This window comes from Bos javanicus, chromosome 28 (genome assembly GCF_032452875.1).
Source record: "Bos javanicus breed banteng chromosome 28, ARS-OSU_banteng_1.0, whole genome shotgun sequence".
NCBI lineage: Eukaryota > Metazoa > Chordata > Mammalia > Artiodactyla > Bovidae > Bos > Bos javanicus.
Genome location: NC_083895.1, coordinates 17,323,342 through 17,344,573, shown reverse-complemented (window position 1 = coordinate 17,344,573; position 21,232 = coordinate 17,323,342). Strand labels below are relative to the sequence as shown.

Sequence of the window (21,232 nt, the reverse complement as noted above, 5' to 3'; positions counted from 1 at the left end):
TCACTTTCTGCCATAAGGGTGGTGTCATCTGCATATCTGAGGTTATTGATATTGCTCCTGGCAATCTTGATTCTAGCTTGTGCTTCATCCAGCCCAGCATTTCTCATGAGGTACTCTGCATAGAAGTTAAACAAGCAGGGTGACAATATACAGCCTTAACGTACCCCTTTTCCTATTTGGAACGTCTGTTGTTCCATGTCCAGTTCTAATTGTTGCTTCCTAACCTGCATACAGATTCCTCAGGAGGCAGCTCAGGTGGTCTGTTATTCCCCTCTCTTTGAGAATTTTCCAGTTTGTTGTGATCCACACAGTCAGAATTCCATGTCATCGGGGATGCAATTAGTAGTGGCCCGCAGTGCAGTTTACACTGTTTTTATCTTTTCAAGTCATGGTAAATCTTTTTATTACAAAACTTTCAAACGTGTGCAGAAAAAATAGCAAATTAAAGCCCTCAGTGCACATCACTCAGCTTCCTGACTCACAGCATGTGGGCCACGTGCTTGCTCTCCACCTTGTACCCTACTCCCTGGACCTCAGCATCCATGCATTGTTTCAGAGTGAACCCTCTCTCACCCGTAAACACTTCAATGCATCATGTCTAAGAGCTGAGGGCTCTTTATCTTCTGAATAACCACAATACATCCCAACTGATAATCATTTCCTCTATATCATCAAATAGCCAGACTTCAGATTTTCCTGATAGTATTATCATTCTGTCTACATTTCGTTTACAGTTTGATAGCATGAAGAGATTTCTACTGCCCAAATGTCACACCATTTTTAAATTCGAGAAAGACATTATCTTTGAAATTTTATTTTTGATTGATATAAGACATGGGAGGACTCGTTTGGAAAGGAACTGCAGTTCAAAACAGTTGCCGCAAAACCTTTTACAAAAAGTTGGTATTTCCATGGGCAAATCTAGGGTTTTCATCTGTTCATATTCGTACTACATTTTGTGTTGGGCGCATTTGCAAATGAAAGGGAAAATGTCAACTCCACTTTCCTTCTGTGTTCCAGAATGGATTGTCTCCTCTTCACATGGCTACGCAGGGAGATCATTTAAACTGCGTCCAGCTTCTCCTGCAGCATAATGTGCCTGTGGATGACGTCACCAACGACTACCTGACCGCCCTGCACGTGGCTGCCCACTGTGGCCATTACAAAGTCGCCAAGGTTCTCTTGGACAAGAAAGCTAATCCCAACGCCAAAGCCCTGGTGAGTGGCTCAGCTCACAAGTCCCGCCTGTGTTGTCTTGCTGACCACATGCCACCCCTACATGCAAAGGGACTCCGTGAAAATGGAAGGTCTAGTTTAGTAAAGTATATACTTCTTGTCAACTTTCAAGTAGCCTTCTTGTAAATTTATAAACCCTTTGATTTCCAACATAAGCAAGGCTGGTGAGGCTGATTTAGATCATTAGCCTCTTTGTAGTCACATTTGTGATTCTCTTATGTAAATAAACCCAAAGACTGTACAACCCAAAAAAAAACTGAGTTGGTCAACTTATCTTCTGGTAGGTAAAGTGATAACTCTGTGAACTAAAAGTTTTTTCTGAGATCTAAAAATATGAGGCAAAATGATAAAAAATAAACCTTGAACATGAGAAGTCTAGGAACTTGTGAGTGGAAATCTGCTGCTGCTACTACGTCGCTTCAGTCATGTCCGACTCTGTGTGACCCCATAGACGGCAACCCACCAGGCTCTGCCATCCCTGGGATTCTCCAGGCAGGAACACTGGAGTGGGTTGCCATTTCTTTCTCCAATGCATGGAAATTTGATGTGATGTTAACCATGTAAGGTAATGAAATATCACCTGTCATCTCCTTTTCATTGAGATGCAATCAAAATTTTGGTCTAGTTTTGTAGTCCTAACTCCTAGAATGATTTGCTATTTTAACCTTGAGCTTTACTATATAGTTTGGTTTTCACAATGATATGGTATTTGTTGTCTTTAGAAAAATAAATGTCCCAATTTAGTAAGCTGTTTAAATTTAGTTCAAAATAAACACTCATGTTTAGGAAAAAAATATGTCACCAAATGCTAGGGAAAACCTGTGTTTACTAGCAATTTTGCGGTCAGGGCTGTCATCTGATCAACCATTTTAGGAAGGGGCTCTGCTCTCTTGCAGCTCATCACCTCTGGCAGTCTGTGGGCTCTGAGATTTGGAGTGGCCAGGAAAGAATGGGCAGGAAGGAGCCCTTCAGACCCTGGGCAGCTCCATGGCCTTCGTAATTCTAAAGGCTTTTCCTGGAGCAATATTTTAAGAGCGGCTGACTGGCCCAGGATATCAGACATATCTTTGAATTCTGAGAAGGGAGGAAAAGAAATGAGCAGCCATGACTCATTTTTCCGTACAAGAAAAGAAGCCTTACAACAGGGTGTGGGCTCTGACCCTCTTTCTCCTCTGACTCTAAAGATTTCACAACAGAAGGAGGTTATGGAGGTTGTAGCCTGTCATCCTAGGATGGACTATGGCCTGGTAAGTGGTCTGAAAACCTCCACAGAAGCACCTGAAGCTTTCATGGTGGATCCTGAGGGTCTGCAGTTCTCTGTGGTGACAAAAATATGCCCCATGGTCTCACTTAGCAGATAGTACAGCTAGGTGGGTAATTTGTAAAAAAGCAAGTTCCTTTATTTGATTAAATATTAAACCAAATGTTCCAACTAATGTTGAGTTGGTTAACTTTTTGTTCCCTTGGACAAATTTTTGGCCCAGATGTTTTTAGTCTGTGTTTTTGAGGTGAAGGAGGGACATGTTTGGAAGAGTAAATTCCAGAGTCAAATAATCTAAAAAGATGGATGAGTGACTTCCCTGGTGGTCCAGTGGTTAAGACTTCACCTTCCAAAGTGGGGGATGCAGGTTCGATCCCTGCTCAGGGAGCTAGGATCCCACATCCTTGCAGCCAAAAAACCAAAGCATAAAGCAGAAGTGATATTGTAACAAATTAAAGACTTTAAAAAAAAAAAAAGGTTCACATCAAAAAAATCTTTAAAAAATTTCAAAAGATGCATGACCATTTTGCCTTAACTACTAGGAACCTATGACCAAAATTTGCTTCCTGTTCATAATTATCAGGGCACGTTGGGTTCCTGGGAGCAGGTAGACTACCTGTGCTTCCAGAAAAGAACCTATATTCAATTCAACCTCCCATTGTTTCTGCTCATTTCCAAATCTTTACAGACATCACTTTTGCAGAGGTATTTTACCGTGCATAGGAAGTGGATTTCAGTGGAATGTAATCACATAGTTCTGTGTCGTTTTCCCTTGCAGAATGGCTTTACCCCTCTTCACATTGCCTGCAAGAAGAATCGAATTAAAGTGATGGAACTCCTTCTGAAACACGGTGCATCCATCCAAGCCGTAACCGAGGTGAGGAGAGGAGGATTTCTGGGGTTCCCCATGTATAGCCTCAGCAGCCAGAGTCCCAGTGCCCTTCCCGACGACCAGCTAGCTGTACTGTGCGTGGTTGTCATAGCACTTTCTGAACCCTTCCCGAAGGGGCTGCCAGTTCTTAGGAGAGCAGATAAGAGTGTGGGAGGAGAGTGCAAATACTCAGTACAACGCCATAACCAGAAGCATAACCCAAACACATGCATCGTGCTGGCGGGGTGCCATCACTCCAAGTGTAATTTACGCACTTTAATGCACTTTAATGCAGTGCTTCTCAAACCCATGTAGGCGTGGATTTGCCCCACTGTGAGGCATTTGGCTGTTTGGAAGTTTCTCCTTGTCACAACTGGATGGTGTTACTGGCATCTAGTGGCTAGAGGCCAGAGTTGCAACTCAATATTTTGCAGTGCACAGCCCAGTCTCCAACAACAAAGGATTATCTGGCTCAGAATGTCACATGTGCCACGGTTGGGAAACCCTGCATGACATAACCTCTGTGTGGTGATGAAGGATTGCTCTCTGGAAAAACTCAGAATTAATGAAATATAGAGTTGCTGAAGTTAGTAAAATGGTAGCTCTAGGTTTCTTTCATATAAACCGAAACAGAACTCAGAGAAGCCATCTATTGGGATGAGGGCTGAGCCTGCAACAAGGAAAACTGGGTCTGGCATGCACCCTCCAGACGTACCCATCCCCCACCCACCTGTAGCACTCTGGTCCTGGATTTTAGCCATTGGCCTTCCCTAGACTGGACTCCCTTTGTTCACCCTGCATGTCTTTGAGGACCAGATCTGGGCCACCTTCTCCAGGAGTCCTCCCCTAACCCTTGATCTGGTCCTGGAGCTCCTCCTAGGGACCATCACCACCTCCTAGGTAGGTGTATCTCCATCAAAGTGCTTGTTCCACTGGCTCACTTATGACCCACCCCCTGCCGCCCCAAAACTGCAGGCCTGACTCTTACTGGTCTTAATGTACCCACAACACAGTAGATTCCATAGTAGATCATCCAATAAAGGTCTGTTGAATGCATCATTAAAGACTCTAGGATTTGAAGCACATGTAGACACTAAGGTCTAATCCAGTCATTGTTGCTTTGCCTCAGTTTCTTATCCACAATTGAATTATCTACCTTGATTTCTAAACTTCACAACTTTAAAATATTAAATGATGGAAAATATTAATACTGATTTGCTCTTTTATGAGTCTTCTGGCTCCCTGGTAGGCTCCCAGTTATTCTAATTAGAAAAGAATAAGTTTATTCTCAGTGCATGGCAGCCCTTTTTAAAGATCAAAATGGACTCTGAAATAAAAGGAGATTTCTGACTGGTACCTGAGTAAGTGTCCAGAGATGCCAGCCTGTGGCGATAAGTTCCACTGTCAGCTCTGTTACTCCCTGAGGGCTTGAAAAGGTGGTGCCGAAAATGTCCTAATTAGACTTTGCCTGCCGGAGGGAAAAAGCACCAAATTAAAACCCAATTCTCCTTCCTCTCGTTTTCCTCAGCTCCCACTACTTGAAGTCTGGCAACTAGAATTCTTCTGTCTCCCTTTCATTGTATAGAATTCCTTACACATCTTTTTTGACACTACTCAAATTTCAGTTGAAATTAGTTGTCTTCTTCTCTCTCAGCTTTTTCTGGCCATATTAAATTTTTTTTTCAAGTTATGATGTTCATGGTGTAAGTGAAATTAAATCCTGAAACATTTAAAATGGAATCATTTTATACAAGAAGAACCAGTGTTTTGAGGTGTGTAAGTAGGACTTTGAAGCACACCAAAAAAATGAAAGTCTAATCTAGTGACCATTGTTATATCTGCCTTAATTATATCCCTTTATAATACTCAGAAAGTTAAAATTTTTAATGATTGAGACCTTTAATGCTGATCTGCTCATTTCTTAGAGGGATGGCTTTGTGTTCCCACCTGCTCTCTCATGTATAATACAATCAGTGATTCTGAGTCCATGAGAATCCTTATTAAAGGCCAGAATAGGATCTGAAAAAAAAGTTGACTTTTTGCTACTGTGTATGTAATCACACACATGCACACACACACACAAACATAGCCATATGGATAAGGAAGATTTAATAAAGGGAAAAACCTTCAAGGTATTTCTGTCTAAAGTTTTTTCATAGAGCTATATAAGATGTGTGAAATAAGTCTTGAATGGTTATGACGTAGGCCTTTCATAATCACAGAACCTGCTTTAGGGAAATGATGATCATTGGTACATTTGCCATATAGAATCTAAGACATGGTGGTGATGTCTAGATGTTTTCTGATCTGATCAGTAAATTGGTTGTCTTAATATGAAAGGATGGGTGGATAAAATTGCAGACAGACAGATAAGCAGGCAGACAAATCGTTTTGAAAATAAGCTAACAAGCTGACATTGCCCTTTTCTCCCCCAGTCGGGCCTTACCCCAATCCATGTTGCTGCCTTCATGGGGCATGTAAATATTGTGTCACAATTAATGCATCATGGAGCCTCACCAAACACCACTAACGTGGTAAGTATCCTTTGAACAAAGTTAGGTCCAATGGTGAGTATTTTTGAAACTGGAAAAGATTACTCTCAATCAACTTATTTTCTGTTGTAAGTAAATTAATTACTATTTAACTTGACTATTTAAAAGGACAGAATTTTGAGAATACCTGTGGTTTCCTTTACTTCAAAGGCAAGATCCATTCAGTCACTAACTGGTCACAAATTGCTAAAACTTAGGGGCTGTGTCGGAGAAGGCAATGGCACCCCACTCCAGTACTCTTGCCTGGAAAATCCCATGGACGGAGGAGCCTGGTGGGCTGCAGTCCATGGGGTCACAAAGAGTCAGACACAACTGAGCGACTTCACTTTCACTTTTCACTTTCATGCATTGGAGGAGGAAATGGCAACCCACTCCAGTGTTCTTGCCTGGAGAATCCCAGGGACGGCGGAGCCTGGTGGGCTGCCGTCTATGGGGTCGCACAGAGTCGGACACGACTGAAGCGACTTAGCAGCAGTAGCAGCAGGGGCTGTGTAGCTTACTACTGAATATTATACTTCAAAAAATAAAGTTTTCTGGAAAGGGAGAGTTTTCTTTTTCAATAGAAGCATTAAGAAGTGTTCCATGCATTGACGGACCTAAAGATTATCATACTAAGCAAAGTAAATCAGGAAGAGAAAGACAAACACCATACGATTTCACTTATATGTGCAATCTAAAATATGATACAAATGAACCTGTCTATGAAGCAGAAACAGACTCACAGACACATAGAGCAGACTCGCTGCCAAGGGAGCAGGGTTGGGACGGAAGGCTGGTGAGTTTGGCATTAGCAAATAAAAGCTGATTCTATAAAATGGATAAACAAGGTCATACATACAGTTCAGGGAATTATATTCAATATCCTGTGATAAACCATAATGCAAAGAATATGAAAAAGAATATATATATATATGTGTGTATAACGGAGTCATACTTGGCCATACAGCAGAAATTAACGCAACATTGTAAATCGACCATACTCAAGAAAAATTAAAACAGATAAGAAGTATTGCATGCTGAGAAAGTAGTTCCAACACTCTCCTTGTGATTTCAAGTAACTTCAAAGTAATTTCTCTTTCGTGTGCTTGATATTGTGTCACAAACCCATGGGACATAGTAAATGTCAAAGGAGTAGCTTATCACTCTCAATCTGCATGTGGCTCTTGACCTTGTTTCATACGCTTTTAACTTTAACATCCTAATAATATGGGCACCCCAGACACAAGCATAAGGACGTTAGTTGGATTCATGGGCACTAAAGAAATAAAATAAAACAAACAGCATGCCGGCACAGAAAGGGTGAACCCTAAGACGCTGCGCCTCTACCCCGAGGGCAGACGTCCTGTGAGGCTCTGTGTCTTCCAGCAGCTGGGCTCGGCACATCCACAAGATAGAAACGGACCAGATCTCAGCTGAATGCAATCTTCCCTGGTACTCATGCCAGGGAGAGAGGGTTTTCCTTTACAAAGAGAACACTGGGTAACATGGTCAGCTCCATCCTCACAACCTTTCCAGTAATAACAGCAGCAAGTTCCATGTGAACCGTATCTCTGCATAGCCTTTCATGGAGATGAATATCCTACAAAGCAAAGCAAAATTTGTAAAAGTAATTTAAAGGTGGGCATCACTTCTGTGTGGAAGAGTATATTTGATTTTAACATTTTTAACATTTTGATCCATGTGTGTTTTCTGTGTCGTTTCATTTTAAAAAATGAGATCATCTGAATTAAAGTCTACTTGGTGAAAAGCAGCAGAAGTGGGGGAAGTCCAGTGACAAAGAAAATAACCCCTGGGATAATGCTCAAAGAATAGGATAAGGACCTGCTGAGATAAAGCAGGGAATGCAAACCAAGGACACGTCGAGTCTGGCCTTGGGTTTATTTTGTGCTTATGCAGCACTTTTTGTTTTGTTTGGAACTCTGATTTTTGCCCAACACTCAAGAAATGTACACAGATATCCCAGACTGCTACTATTTTTGAAAAATAGAAAGGTGTGGCATGGTATAACTGGCATCCCAAAGATTTACTGCCGCAGTCTGTCCATGCCAGGTAGGGGTGCCTCCCTCCAAGAGCACTCTCCACCTGCCCTCTTTACTCGTCCACTCTCTTGCTTGGTCCTGTGGCAACTGCCTTTGAACCCAGCATTGTAGATTATTAAGCTTCCAGCCCTGCTGTGCTCCGTGGACTTCACGCTGAAGTTTTCCATCATGGGCCAGGCTCCTGGGCAATTCTTGTGCATTTCATTTCCCTTCTTCCCTATTTTCAGGAAGGAAGTGCTTGGGACTACTTTTTATTTAAACAAAAACCTCCATCACAAACTTTATGTAAAGAAAATATGCCAGTCTTTAGAGCTGTCTTTAACTCACTTTGGCTCCTGTTCCCCAGAGAGGAGAGACAGCCCTGCACATGGCAGCTCGGTCCGGTCAGGCTGAAGTCGTGCGGTATCTGGTGCAAGACGGAGCTCAGGTAGAAGCTAAAGCTAAGGTATGTGCCGTGTGTGCTTCGTTTGCTACCAAGAGAAGAAATGATTTTAATAAAACCTTTAAACATACGCATGCTCTCTTCCAGGATCACTCTTCTAGAGTAATGACCACCACCAATGACAATAGTCTCTACCTCAGGGATATTGAAAACATCCCTTCGCTGCCCATGTCTACTCAATTATTTAACAAAATGAAATAGAACAAGAGCTTTGCGCCAGAAAGAACTCTGTGTCCTTGGCACATTGCTCATCCCTAACAACTTAGAAATCAAGCCTAGAATTGGCCCAGAGTTGTTTGCACTCTGTGAAGACAGGCTCGTGCACAAAGTTTCTAGCACAGGCATAGTTTGGAAGCACAACTGAGTTATTTTGGTTGACTTAGATGTCAGCTGTCACAGCCACAGAAGGGAAAGGGGAGTTTTAACTTTTTCTCCAGGGCTTCCCTGGTGGCTCAGTGGTAAAGAATCCACTTGCCAATGCAGGAGACTCAGGTTTGATCCTTAGGTCGGGAAGATCCCTTGGAGAGGGAAATGGCAACCCACTCCAGTATTCTTGCCTGGGAAATCCCATGGACACAGGAGCCTGGTGGGCTACAGTCCATGGGGTTGCTAAGAGTTGGACATGACTTAGCAATTAAACGGCAGCAGCAGCAACCTTTTCTCCACGAGTTGTTAAACCCAAAACTCTGAGACTTGGTCAGAGTTGTTCACAAAACAGAGTATAGAAGAATGTCAGGATTGAGTTTGAATGCATCATTCTCTGCCTGGCATTTACCCACTAGAAGAAACTTGCTGTTACTGTCTGGCTGCGTAGTTGGTCCGATGATCAAATGGCAATTTTGGTCAGGAATCATAGATACATAAATACCTAAGGCATTTAATTTTAGCCCTTCAGTATACAAATGTACATTTCTTTGTCATTTATGTATATACTTTGCAGTTTCTAGTTTAGGGTTAAATGGAGAGGAAACTGAAGCATTTGTGAAGCAGTCTGAGCATAGAACATTTCTCGACTTTTAACATTTTCCTCCAGTTTATCCAGTTCTCTTGCATGCATGCAAGCTAAGTTGCTTCAGTCATGTCCAACTCTTCGCAACCCTATGGACTGTAGCCTGCTAGGCTCCTCTGTCCATGGGATTCTCCAGGCAAGAATACTGGAGTGGGTTGCCGTGCCTTCTTCTAGGGGATCTCCCCAACCCAGGGATCCAACCCGTGTCTCTTTCATCTCCTGCATTGGCAGGTGTGTTTCTTTACCACCACTTCCCTGGTGGCTCAGGTGATAAAAGCATCTGCTTGCAATGCGGGAGACACGGGTTCGATCCCTGGGTTGGGAAGATCCCCTGGAGAAGGAAATGGCAACCCACTCCAGTTCTCTTGCTCGGAAAATTCCATGGATGGAGGAGTCTCGTAGACTATAGTTCATGGGGTCGCAAAGAGTCAGACAAGACTGAGCGACTTCATTTTCACTTTCACTTTCTTTACCACTAGCGCCACCTGGGAAGCCCATTCAGCTTTCCTACCCATATCTAATTTGACCATAATTGGTATTTATCAACTTCTACCAAGGCTCTCCAAGGCTTTTACCTTAGTATTCTTAGAGGAAAATAAAGCCTTTCTTTTCATACTTATATTTTACCTGTTAAGTGTTATGTTGTTTATAATTTATATATTTTTATATATTTATAAAATATATTTTCATATTTAAAAATACATTTATAAAAATATAAAAATAGTTATATTTAACTATATAAATATATAGTTAAAGTAATTAATACAAATAGAGTACAAACTGGTATAAACATACTAGTGTAGGAACAAAGACATCTAGGTCTTTGCAAACATGCAGTCCACATGTGGGTACAAAGACAGTGATGTTCTAGGCAGCAGACCTTAACCTCGAGTGTCCAGTGTACTGTGGTGCCAGTTGGTAGATTTTACAGAGGACCTAGAAGCAAAGCTTAGCAAACTTTTTCTATAAAGCATCTAATCGTAAATATATTAGGCTTTTCATTATACACAGTCTGTGTCATGGCCTCTCACCTCTGTTGTTACAGAACAAAAGCAGTGGTAGACAGTACATAATTTAATACATCAGCAGATGGACAGGACTGTGTTTCAATAAAGCTTTATTTATAAACACAAGTGGCAGCTGAATTTGGCCCCTAGATTTTACTGTTCTGACCCCCGATCTAAAGGATGTTGGTTAATCTGCTAAATCACTTAAGTGGAATGGTTAAGAGAGGCTGTATGTTCACTAGTATGTTTATATCAGTTTGTACTATATTTGTATTAGTTACTTTAACTATATATTTATATAGTTAAAATATAACTATTTTTATATTTTTATAAATATATTTTTAAATATGAAAATGTATTTTATAAATATATTTTCTCTACCATTACAAGAAACCTCACATTTTTGAGTGTTGTTACATATGAAGCATGTCATCTAGGAAATGGTTTAACCCACAAACTGAAATTGACCATAAGATTTTTAAAGAGACAGTATGCATCAGCCAGACTGCCTGGGTTTGAATCTTTGTCCATCATTTACTAGCCAGGTAACACTGGGCAAGTTAACATTTCTGTGCCCCATTCCCTTCTCTAGTTGCCTGACATACAGAATGGGAACAATGACAGTTATAATTGATAGAGTAGCTGTGATGAGTGAATTAATGCAAGTGGAGTACCTAGTGCAGAACCTGGGGCATGCACACGCTCAGTTGATGCTTAACGGTGGTCATGGCAATAGTAGAGTTAGATGAGAGTTCTTGTTTTAGCAATTATCTCTTTCTGTTTTCAGTGTTTCTCTTCTTCCTTGTGGCATCTCCACTAACTTCTCACGCTTCCTACTGGTTACATAGACCCTCTTGCTTTGACCCTGACCCTCCTTTTACTTACCTTTGCAAAGCAGTGTGCTGTGCGCCAGCCCCAGCTGTCTACTTGCCCTACCTAAAGTATTGGCCTGGACTTGTTCACATTCTAGTAGGGGATTTCTCTCCAGAGAGCATCTCTGAGCAAACTAGGAAAAGATGTACCTCCAATGTGAGGCTAAGGCCCTCAGGGTGCAGGACTTATGAGTACCTCATGTCCTGGGGTGAACTGTAATAGGGGGCCCTCCATTCCAGGCAGATGCAGCTTATGCCAGGATGACAACTTGGCAAGCGGAGGAAAAAATGGTTATCAGCCCTCATCAGACCTCTTAGCTGGGAGCCTTCCTCAACCATCCTGTATTGCCCCCATCTCCCCACTTTTGATAGTGGGAAGGCAGCACCAATGGAATAATTCATTCTATGTGACTACATGATAACTGGTGGAGGTTATCCCTCCCAGGTATTTCAGTTTTCCCAGGATACATTCCCTCATGTCCCCTCTCCCACCAAAAAAGAATCATTAGAGGTGAAAAAAATTGATAAAGTATAGCAGGGATGAGTGAGTGGGGATAATTTCTTAAAAGAAATGCCCTTCACAATTCTCATTCTAATAGGTTACTCAAAGGGTATTTAAGGTGCTTAAATTCACCATCACCACCTTTCTAAAACTTAAAGATAGATGAGGTTCTTTTTAATACTGTGTCAAAGAGTTGAATGCAGCCTCTCATACCGAGCAGCGAAGTTTTGCTGTATTTTTCATGACCATTGTTTTCTCAGTTCATCAGACCTGCATTCTTACCTTGCCCTTTAGGATGACCAAACCCCTCTCCACATTTCTGCCCGACTGGGGAAAGCGGATATAGTACAGCAGTTGTTGCAGCAAGGAGCCTCTCCAAATGCAGCGACAACTTCGGGGTACACCCCGCTGCACCTTGCAGCGCGAGAGGGACACGAAGACGTTGCAGCTTTCCTTTTGGATCATGGCGCATCTTTAGCTATAACAACAAAGGTATGCAAGTCAGTCTTAGAATCCTGCTGTGTCCCCCAGATACCTTCTCTTTACAGTTTCCTGCATAGTAATAGGTAGAAAAGCTGTACAACAGCATATTTGCTTGGATCCCGGGATTAACGTGACCAGCAAAGCCCTGGGGTGGGGCAGGTAGCTAGTTGTGTGTATATACCTTACATTTTATTATCTTCTGATGAAACCTTATGATGTCCACAGTCAGATATTTCTTGCAAATTATTTGATAGATTTAAATGGTGGTTTAAAAACACAGCTGCAGGTTTCTCTTGCTGAGGCCAGGTAGACAAACCACATTATCCAAGCCAGTTGGTTAATGGCTTCTATAATACTTTCAAAGCAGGAGGTAGATTTTTCTTGGTTTGCTGTTATTGCTGCTTTGTTGTTGTTGCTGTCTTTTCTGATTTATGGTTTTTTAAAATCTCAACTCTGATGCCTTGCAGTAATAACCTCCCCCCCCACACACACACACAGTTGCTTTATAAGTGCAGAATGCAAAATTTAGAGTTTTTCTTTGATCCTATGTAAACCTAGCAATGTGATAGCAAGATGACCTGGCCCATGGCATGTCTCAGAAAGCTAGAAATTGGTGTTATAGTCTCTTATTGGAAGGCAGAGAAGAAACATTAATGTGTGATCAATGCTGAAGATAATTACAGTATTTATGAAAACTTGGGAAATTATCTGAACAAACTATGACTTCTTCAAAATTCACCCCCTGTGATTCTTTAGACTCTTCAGTAGAGATGAAAGTTCCTGGATCTTACTTAACATGTGAGAGAAAAGAGTAATGAGTGATGACATTTTGAGTGCTCCAGCTCTTCCACCATGCCAGCTGCCCCTGTCTCTGAATGGCTATAGTCCCATGAGGTCAAATATGTTGCTCACCCTCTAGTCCCTGCCTTGTGCTTGGAGCCCTAGTGGTGCATGGTGACTAACTGGCTGATACTCAGATCCTTGTAGGAACTCGAAGTAAGGGAGAGGAGCTACTCACCTCTCGGCATCCAACTCACATATTTATTGGGATAGAACCATGTGTTATAATTCAGTTCACCTGCAGTAGCTGAGGTGTGAGAACCTCTGACTCCTACATGCAAGGACCGGGTCATATCTTCAGACATGTATTAATATATACATGCAGAAATAGAAAAAAGGGTGAAGAGAGGCTCTCTTCTGGTGATGTGAGATTATGGGAGGTTCAGACTTGCCCTGGATTTTTCCAAACCCTCCAAATCCAAACTGGGCTTGGACCCTGCAACCTATTCTTCCCACAAAGTGAAATCCCCAAATGGCCCTTGAATAAGCCCCAGCTCCATCTTTCCAAATTCATCCTTGTCAGATACCTGAGGAGTGCCAAGATTAGTATCTCGTTGTGGCTGAGCCAGCAGAGAGAGAAAGATTAAATATCCTGCTCATCTTCGTTGAAAAGGAGACTGTCTCACTGTTGTCTACCAGTCTTGATCCTTAAATATAGGCTGCACTGATCTTCACCGTTAGAATAATGCATCCGTTCCAGAAGAGTGATGCCTTTGTATCACTTCTATTGTTACTGTTTTTATGTTTCTCTTATGCTTATGTTATTATTTTTATGGTACTCTTTTCAGAAAGGATTTACTCCCCTTCATGTGGCAGCAAAATATGGGAAGCTTGAAGTAGCCAATCTCCTGCTGCAGAAAAGTGCATCTCCAGATGCTGCTGGGAAGGTATGAGGCCATCGGCCAGCATCTGACAGGCCACTCCCATGATAACCACACTTGCTAATATTCACTGACAGCCACCTAAATGGTTAACTAATCCACATTTAAGCCTCATAGGATGAAGATCACTTCAGAAATAGGAGGTCCAAGTATTGTTGAAACTGGAATGTAAATTACACCTTGTGCTGTATCCAATCTAATCCCGTCTCCTAAGTCTAGGCCTCTGACCTTAAGTCGTTTGACACTTGTTTCTGCACGTGTTTTCAGAGCGGGCTAACGCCACTGCATGTAGCTGCACATTATGATAATCAGAAAGTGGCTCTTCTGCTTCTGGACCAAGGAGCCTCACCCCACGCGGCTGCAAAGGTACCTGTCATTCAACAGCATGAGGAGACTGATGAAGTGTCCTCCAGTCTCTCTATGTATATTTACTTCGGCTTCATGTGGAGCACCCCCCTGGTTGAGGCACCACTTAACGATCATGGAAATATAAGCGGCCTTAGGAAATCTGTGCCTTCAGCTATTTACTCAACTCATGTGGTAGATGCTCAATAAATATTTACTTGTCCACTGTTATTTCTTGAAAATCTAGGACATTCTAGAGCCTGGGGAAAATTCAGGAAAAAAAAGTTGAAGTCCTCTTTAGCCAGATTAAAAACATAAATGCAGCTTGAGGGAGTAAGACAGTTCTCATTTGTCAAAGTTATAAAATATGTGTTAAATTTTCTGGCCGTAAAACATTGCCTTTGAGTGGTTTATGTGTGTTTAATAAGTTGGGAGGTTTTGCTTATGTGTTGTTATTACTGCTAAGGAGAATCTTTATTCTTTTTTCAATTGATTTTATTGAAATATAGTTGATTTACAATGTTGTGTTAATTTCTGCTGTGCAGCAAAGTGATTCAGTTATATAGATGTATACATTCTTTCTCATATTCTTTTCCATTGTAGTTCATCACAGGATATTGAATATAGAACCCTGTGCTATGCAGTTAGAGAATCTTTATTCTTAGCATTAGGTCATTTTTTACCAGTAGACAACAGAGATTTCTCATAAAAGAGATACTTAGAGTGAATGGCTTTCTTCTGACTCTGGTATTCTAATTTGAGAGGCAAATCATAAAGAGTTTGTTTAAAGATAGGTTAATATAGTTTGAGGACAGGAGGAGAAGGGGATGACAGAGGATGAGATGGTTGGATGGCATCACCGACTCAATGGACAAGAATTTGAGTGAACTCCGGGAGTTGTTGATGGACAGGAAGGCCTGGCGTGCTGCGGTTCACGAGGTCGCAAAGAGTCGGACACGACTGAGCGACTGAACTGAACTGAATATAGTTGTTGTTGTTCCGTTGCTCAGTCATGTCCTACTCTTTGCGACCCCATGGGCTGCAGCACGCCAGGCTTCCCTGTCCTTCACCATCTCCCAGAGCTTGCTCAAACTCAGGTCCATTGAGCTGGAGATGCCGTCCAAATGTCTTGTCCTCTGTCGTCCCCTTCTCCTCCTGCCTTCAATCTTTCCCAGCATCAGGGTCTTTTCTAATGAGTCAGTTCTTCGCATTGGATGGCCAAAGTACTACAGCTTTGGCTTCAGCATCAGTCCTTCCAATGAATATTCAGGACTCATCTCCTTTAGGATTGACTGGTTTGACCTCCTTGCAGTCCAAGGGACTCTCAAAAGTCTTCTCCAACACCACACAGTTCAAAAGCATCAATTCTTTGGTGCTCAGGCTTCTTTATGGTCCAACTCTCACATCCGTACATGACCACTGGAAAAAACGTAACTTTGACTATATGGCTCTTTGTTGGCAAAGAGGTGTCTCTGCTTTTTAGTATGCTGTCTGTGTTTGTCATAGCTTTTCTTCCAAGGAGCAAAGATCTTTTCATTTCACTGTTGCTGAGCAGATGGCTATGATCAGAGAACACTAGAATGATATGGACCACAATTTTAAAGCTGTTTCATTCTTTTCCTAAATACTGTTGGTTGAAGGAATGTTTAGCATCCTTCAGACTTTTTATATTTGTTATACTCTTCTATTTGGGGGCAGCTATAGTGTTCTCCTTTAAACTGAGTGTCTAGATCACATCTCTTGTGCACACAAATCAAAGAACTTGAGCTGTTATAGATTACTTTGGATACTTTCAGAGAGAAAGTATTCACGTGTTTTCTCCATTTCTCCAAATGCAATCTTTGGCATGTATTTCTCTTCAGAACTTCTTTTCCTGTAATTCTCAGTCACCTCTTGCCCCATCCTCTTCAGAATTATACCTAGTGAACTCTACAATTCAAAATCAAGCCTCCAGACTTCTTTTCATTTGAGTGGCTTTTTCCCATAATTTCTAACTCTGATGTTCTATCATAAAGCCATGAAAAGCAGCATTATTCACAGTAGCCAAAAGGTAGAAGCATCCAAGTCTCCATGGTAGGATAAAATGTATATACATGCAATGGAATGTTATTCAGTGTTAAGAAGGAAGGGACTTCTGACACATGCTGCAACATGAATGAACCTCAGAGATACTGTTGTTGTTTAGCCACTAAGTCATGCCTGACTCTTTGCAACCCCATGGACTGTAGACCACCAGGCTCCTCTGCCCATGGTATTTCCTAGGTAAGAATACCGGAGTGGGTTGCCATTTCCTCCTCTAGGGTATCTTCCCGACCCAGGGATCGAACCCACATCTCCTGCATTGGCAGGCGGATTTTTTACTGGTGGGCCCACAGGGAAGCCTCAGAGATATGCTGAGTGAAATAAGCCAGACACAGCAAAGGACAAACACTATGATTTCATGTAAAAATGGAAAGTAGAATGCTGGTTGCCAGGGGCTGAGTAGAGGGAGGACTGGGAAGTTAGTGTTTAGTGGGTGGAGTTTCAGTTTAGAGACGGATAGTGAATGGAGAACAATATGAATGTACTTAATGCCATTGACTACATGCTTGAAAATCGTTACAATGGTGTTATGTAATGTATATTTTACCACAATTTTTAAAACAAGAAAAATTTACAATGAAATTTGATAGCTATCTATTTCACTTGTTTATTTCCATAAGTTTTTGAACCTGGACCATTTTTCTTTTAAATACTCTCAGGTTTGTGGTAGGCAACCAGTAAATAATTAATAAGTGAGCTATTCATTCCCCACATGAGAGCAATAATCTTGTCACAACTAGTGCTAAGCAGTTTAGAATTGAAAGAAAGCATAAGTAATAACTAAAGCAAAATGAGTCCCATCCATCTTTCCATCCACAAGTAACTCTTAAACAGGTCAATAGTTGATACATTTCATTTCCTGTTGATTTCCAGCTTTGTGTTTGTCCAACAAGACTTCTTGTTTCCCTATCTGCACAATATCTTTAACAAAGAGTAGAAAAGCAGTTCTTTAATTCCTTCTAACAGCCCTTTCGGAGACGGCAATGCCACTCAACTCCAGTACTCTTGCCTGGAAAATCCCATGGGCGGAGGAGCCTGGTGGGCTGCAGTCCATGGGGTCGCTAAGAGTCAGACACGACTGAGCGATTTCACTTTTACTTTTCACTTTTATGCATTGGAGAAGGAAATGGCAACCCACTCCAGCGTTCTTGCCTGGAAAATCCCAGGGACAGGGGAGCCTGGTGGGCTGCTGTCTATGGGGTCACACAGAGTCGGACACGACTGAAGCGACTTAGCAGAAGCAGCAACAGCAACAGCTCTTTAGCCTTAGGCATATCTTTTATAGCCAGCTGAGCACAGGCTTTCCCAACAGGACATTCATTCTCTTTCCCATAGCTGTGACAGCCTCTGAAAGGCCATCTCTTTTGCTTGTCCAACCATCCCTACTTTCTGAGACAGTGATCCTGTTCTGAAGGTTTTTGTAGACTTTGATCCTGAGTAAAAGCCAGTTCTATCAGTTAGGATTTGGTTCACTTGCTAGAAAAAAGGACCTAGCTACAGTGGTTTAAACTCATGAGGTTCTATTTTTCTTTTGTCATATACAATCTGCTGCTGCTGCTGTCGCTTCAGTCATGTCCGACAACGTGCGACCCCATAGACGGCAGCCCACCAGGCTCCTCCATCCCTGGGATTCTCCAGGCAAATCTGGAGGGAGGCAATTATTGATGCTAGTTCAGAGTTTTCAGAGGGTTGAAGATTCTTCAATTTGATTCTTTTTTTTGGTCTGTCTTCCAGATATTGTCACTCATGCTGCCAGGTCCCCTTTTCAAGCAAAAGGCAGTAAAGACAGATAACAGGGCATTCTCAGCAGCTCCACATTTCTCCTTACATTTCAGTGGCTACTTCTTTCTGCAAGGGAAGCTGGGAAATGTAGTTTTCAGCTGGATACACAGCAAAGGTTATTTTATTACGGAAGGAGGGAGAATGGATATAGGGGAGGTAAATAGCCTCCATTAGGGAGGCTGCAGCATTTCTGAATTTAAGCATTGCTGAGGAGGAAGGGACAAAACTCAACAGAGCCAGTCATGCAGATGGATATGACAGTGGTGACTTCCATGAAACTTCCACAGTTTACATCCGCATTCCACAGTTGGTTTTCAGAGAATATGATGTGTTCTTTTTGCCCTTTCTTTTGTAGAATTACTGACATATTTTCTTAGTCATACATGTCCTAGAAATACAATGTGACTCTAGGTAATGGAGGACAAAGGGGGTGGCTGAAAAACTAGATTGGTTCCTCTAATCCATTTTATCCAGATCTATTTCCTGAGGCAGGACATTGTGCTGGAAAGAGGATTGGCTTGAGTTCAGGTGTAACCTGGACACAGATTGTGGAAGGTCTGGTGAGCTGTAACTTACTATTGGTGAGATTTCTCTTTCATAAAATGTGCAGTATAACTACTGACATGGATCAGAAGAGGCTGTGAAAATTTGGGGGGAATATATAAAGTATAGTGCTAAACCCACTCTAGTACTCATGCCTGGAAAATCCTCATGGACAGAGGAGCGTGGACAGAGTCCATGGGGTCGCAAAGAGTCCATCATGACTGAAGTGACTGAGCAGCAGCAGCAGCAGCAGTGCTAAATATGTTACTTCACTTATAATTTATATTTACATTTGCTCTTGTTTTTATCTTGAAATGCAAAAGGATACATGGCATGCACTTTGTCCTCTGCATCAAGAAGGAAAAAGTAGTAAGATTATTCCTTAGTTCAACCTCCCACTGTTTTATATCTCTTCTGATAAATGTATTTGTCTCCTTTAGTATGACAAATAAGAATCCTTTGTTTCTAGAAATTAGAAAGAGCTTAAGGAATTTAGAAATTTTTATTATAGATCCCAAGATTAATTACTTGTTTATCATTTGAAATATTTCTTAAGTCTTTCTGAGATGAACTGTCCATTCTAAAATAATACCCTGAATTATTTTTCCCTTGCTTTATACTTTTGTTTGTATCTCCGATAAGGAGCTCAGGATAAACCCCTCAGTAATAATGAATAACTTGTCTAGAATTGGTGTATATTACAGAGACACCAGAGCCTCTGTTTTATTTAAGAGCGTATGATTTTCTTTCTTTTTTTTTTTTGGTAGAGTTAAAAGTAATCAAGAGGATTGTCACAATCGCCAGTAGAGGTGAAGCTGAACTAGAAGGTTATGTCAGTAGCAAAAGCAAAAAGAGATAAGATGCATGGTTGGAAGCTGGACCCTGACTTTATCTGTGCTTACCACTCTAGTTAGCTAGTGTTAGAGTCTTGACTAATCAAGTTTCCTAGCACTGCTTTGTGAATCTTCCCTTTTCTTCAGGAATGGGGAGGGTAGTAAAACAGCTCACCCCTTCCTGTCACTCACTGTAGAGTTGGGCTCAGTCCAGAGCTCTGCGTTCGGCTCTGAAGACGATCTCTTTAGGGTGTGTCTGAGCAGAGGGCCAAATGCTTCTCAGGTCAGCTGGGGTTTCCAGATGGCAACAGATCAAAACTAAAAATAGGGATATAAGATCTTCTACCCTGACCCATCCATCCCACCTGGCAGAGGGTGGTTTCAGAAGAGTCTGGAAGTGGCATTTCCACTTCCCGGTTGATATCAGTTGATAACCAACGGCCTAAATCTTCTGCAGTTGATTATTGAAAGAATGTTTGTCAAGTGAAAAATGCTATCACACTAGAAGAAACCAATGACATAAATATGAGGGTTAATTGTAGTAGACTAGCCGACCCGTGATCCAGCAGCTCCCACTGCCCTCTGAGTTGTTTCTGAACCGTCCGTGTGGCTTGGAAAGATTGTGACTGATCTGTGGGCCAGATTTGGATCATATTCTCAAATAGAAATTCTCTTTGTATTGTATAAGTTCCAATTATTCTTTTTTCTTTTTCTGTTTTCTTTCTCTAAATCCTCTTTTCTATATCAAAAAAAAAAATTCTAATTTTTCATTGGCATGTTTTATATAATCAGATTCGGGCCTGTGTCAAAATGTAATCTGTTTCACTTCAATGACTGAGAGGCAGGAGCATTCCATAAGGCTGAGGACCATTCTTTATTAGGACAGAGGACTCTGGGGGCTGTTGAGGTAGCTTATGAACAATTTGGTAAAGGAATTTTGGTTCCTTCCACCTCTGAGCATCAGGGATCAACCAAGCGAAGGAGGCTGCACTGGAGATACAAAGACAAGTTTGGAACAACACTTGCTCTCAACAAATTTGCATTTTAGTAGAAGGAGACAGATGCATGAGGAAGAGTGTCACTAAATATATCCAGGATTTAGACTGGAGTCAGTCAAGTGGGGGGCAGGTATAAGAGGTGAAGGGGAGGTAAAACACTTTATGGGGGTGTGACCCTTGAGCTGAACCTTCAACTGAAAGATGTTGGCCCCTGGGGCATGTTGTGTTGGAGAAAAGAATCCTTTATAGGGTAAAGCAAGACAGAACCAAGAGCCATATGTTGTTTTGGGGACCTAAACATCTGAAGCATGATGGAAACTGGAGTTTCATAAAGGAGGCCATCAGAGGGGCAAATGAGAGTAGACTACAGTATCTTGTCTACTCTAAAAATAAAAAATTTCAACATGTAAGCAATAGACTACTGAAGGGATTTTAAAGGTAGGATGATGGCCCCTGCTACAGGGGCACCATTTGTTTTCTAGTTGGGTTTTTCTGTCATTGATACATAAGGCAAATAATTATTGAGCACCTACATGCTGCCCATGCGAGGGATTGCCATCTCCCATTTATAAAACCACTGGTTCTCTGACTCTTGAACTAAACTGTCTGTAGAATGTTTTCCCTATTTAGATATGCGGGCGACACGAGGGAACT

At 41.7% G+C, this 21,232-nt stretch overlaps 1 protein-coding gene and 1 long non-coding RNA gene across 7 annotated transcripts in view; one reads left to right on the top strand and one right to left on the bottom strand.

Annotated features, from left to right (window-relative positions):
* Positions 1-21,232, top strand: part of ANK3 (ankyrin 3) — a 749,200-nt gene that overhangs the window by 566,942 nt on the left and 161,026 nt on the right. For 5 of the 6 annotated variants that reach the window (XM_061405045.1, XM_061405049.1, XM_061405044.1 and 2 more), the window contains 7 exons: positions 1,021-1,218; positions 3,276-3,374; positions 5,804-5,902; positions 8,306-8,404; positions 12,086-12,283; positions 13,903-14,001; positions 14,263-14,361. In XM_061405045.1, the coding sequence (XP_061261029.1) occupies positions 1,021-1,218; positions 3,276-3,374; positions 5,804-5,902; positions 8,306-8,404; positions 12,086-12,283; positions 13,903-14,001; positions 14,263-14,361 (891 nt within the window). The remainder of the gene's footprint in view (positions 1-1,020; positions 1,219-3,275; positions 3,375-5,803; positions 5,903-8,305; positions 8,405-12,085; positions 12,284-13,902; positions 14,002-14,262; positions 14,362-21,232) is intronic. The other variant, XM_061405050.1, reaches the window with a different exon arrangement.
* LOC133240373 (uncharacterized) lies at positions 6,216-12,159 on the bottom strand. The gene is made up of 2 exons (XR_009734208.1): positions 12,074-12,159; positions 6,216-8,429 (listed from the first exon to the last, which is right to left on the bottom strand). It is a non-coding gene; the product is annotated as an uncharacterized LOC133240373 (long non-coding RNA).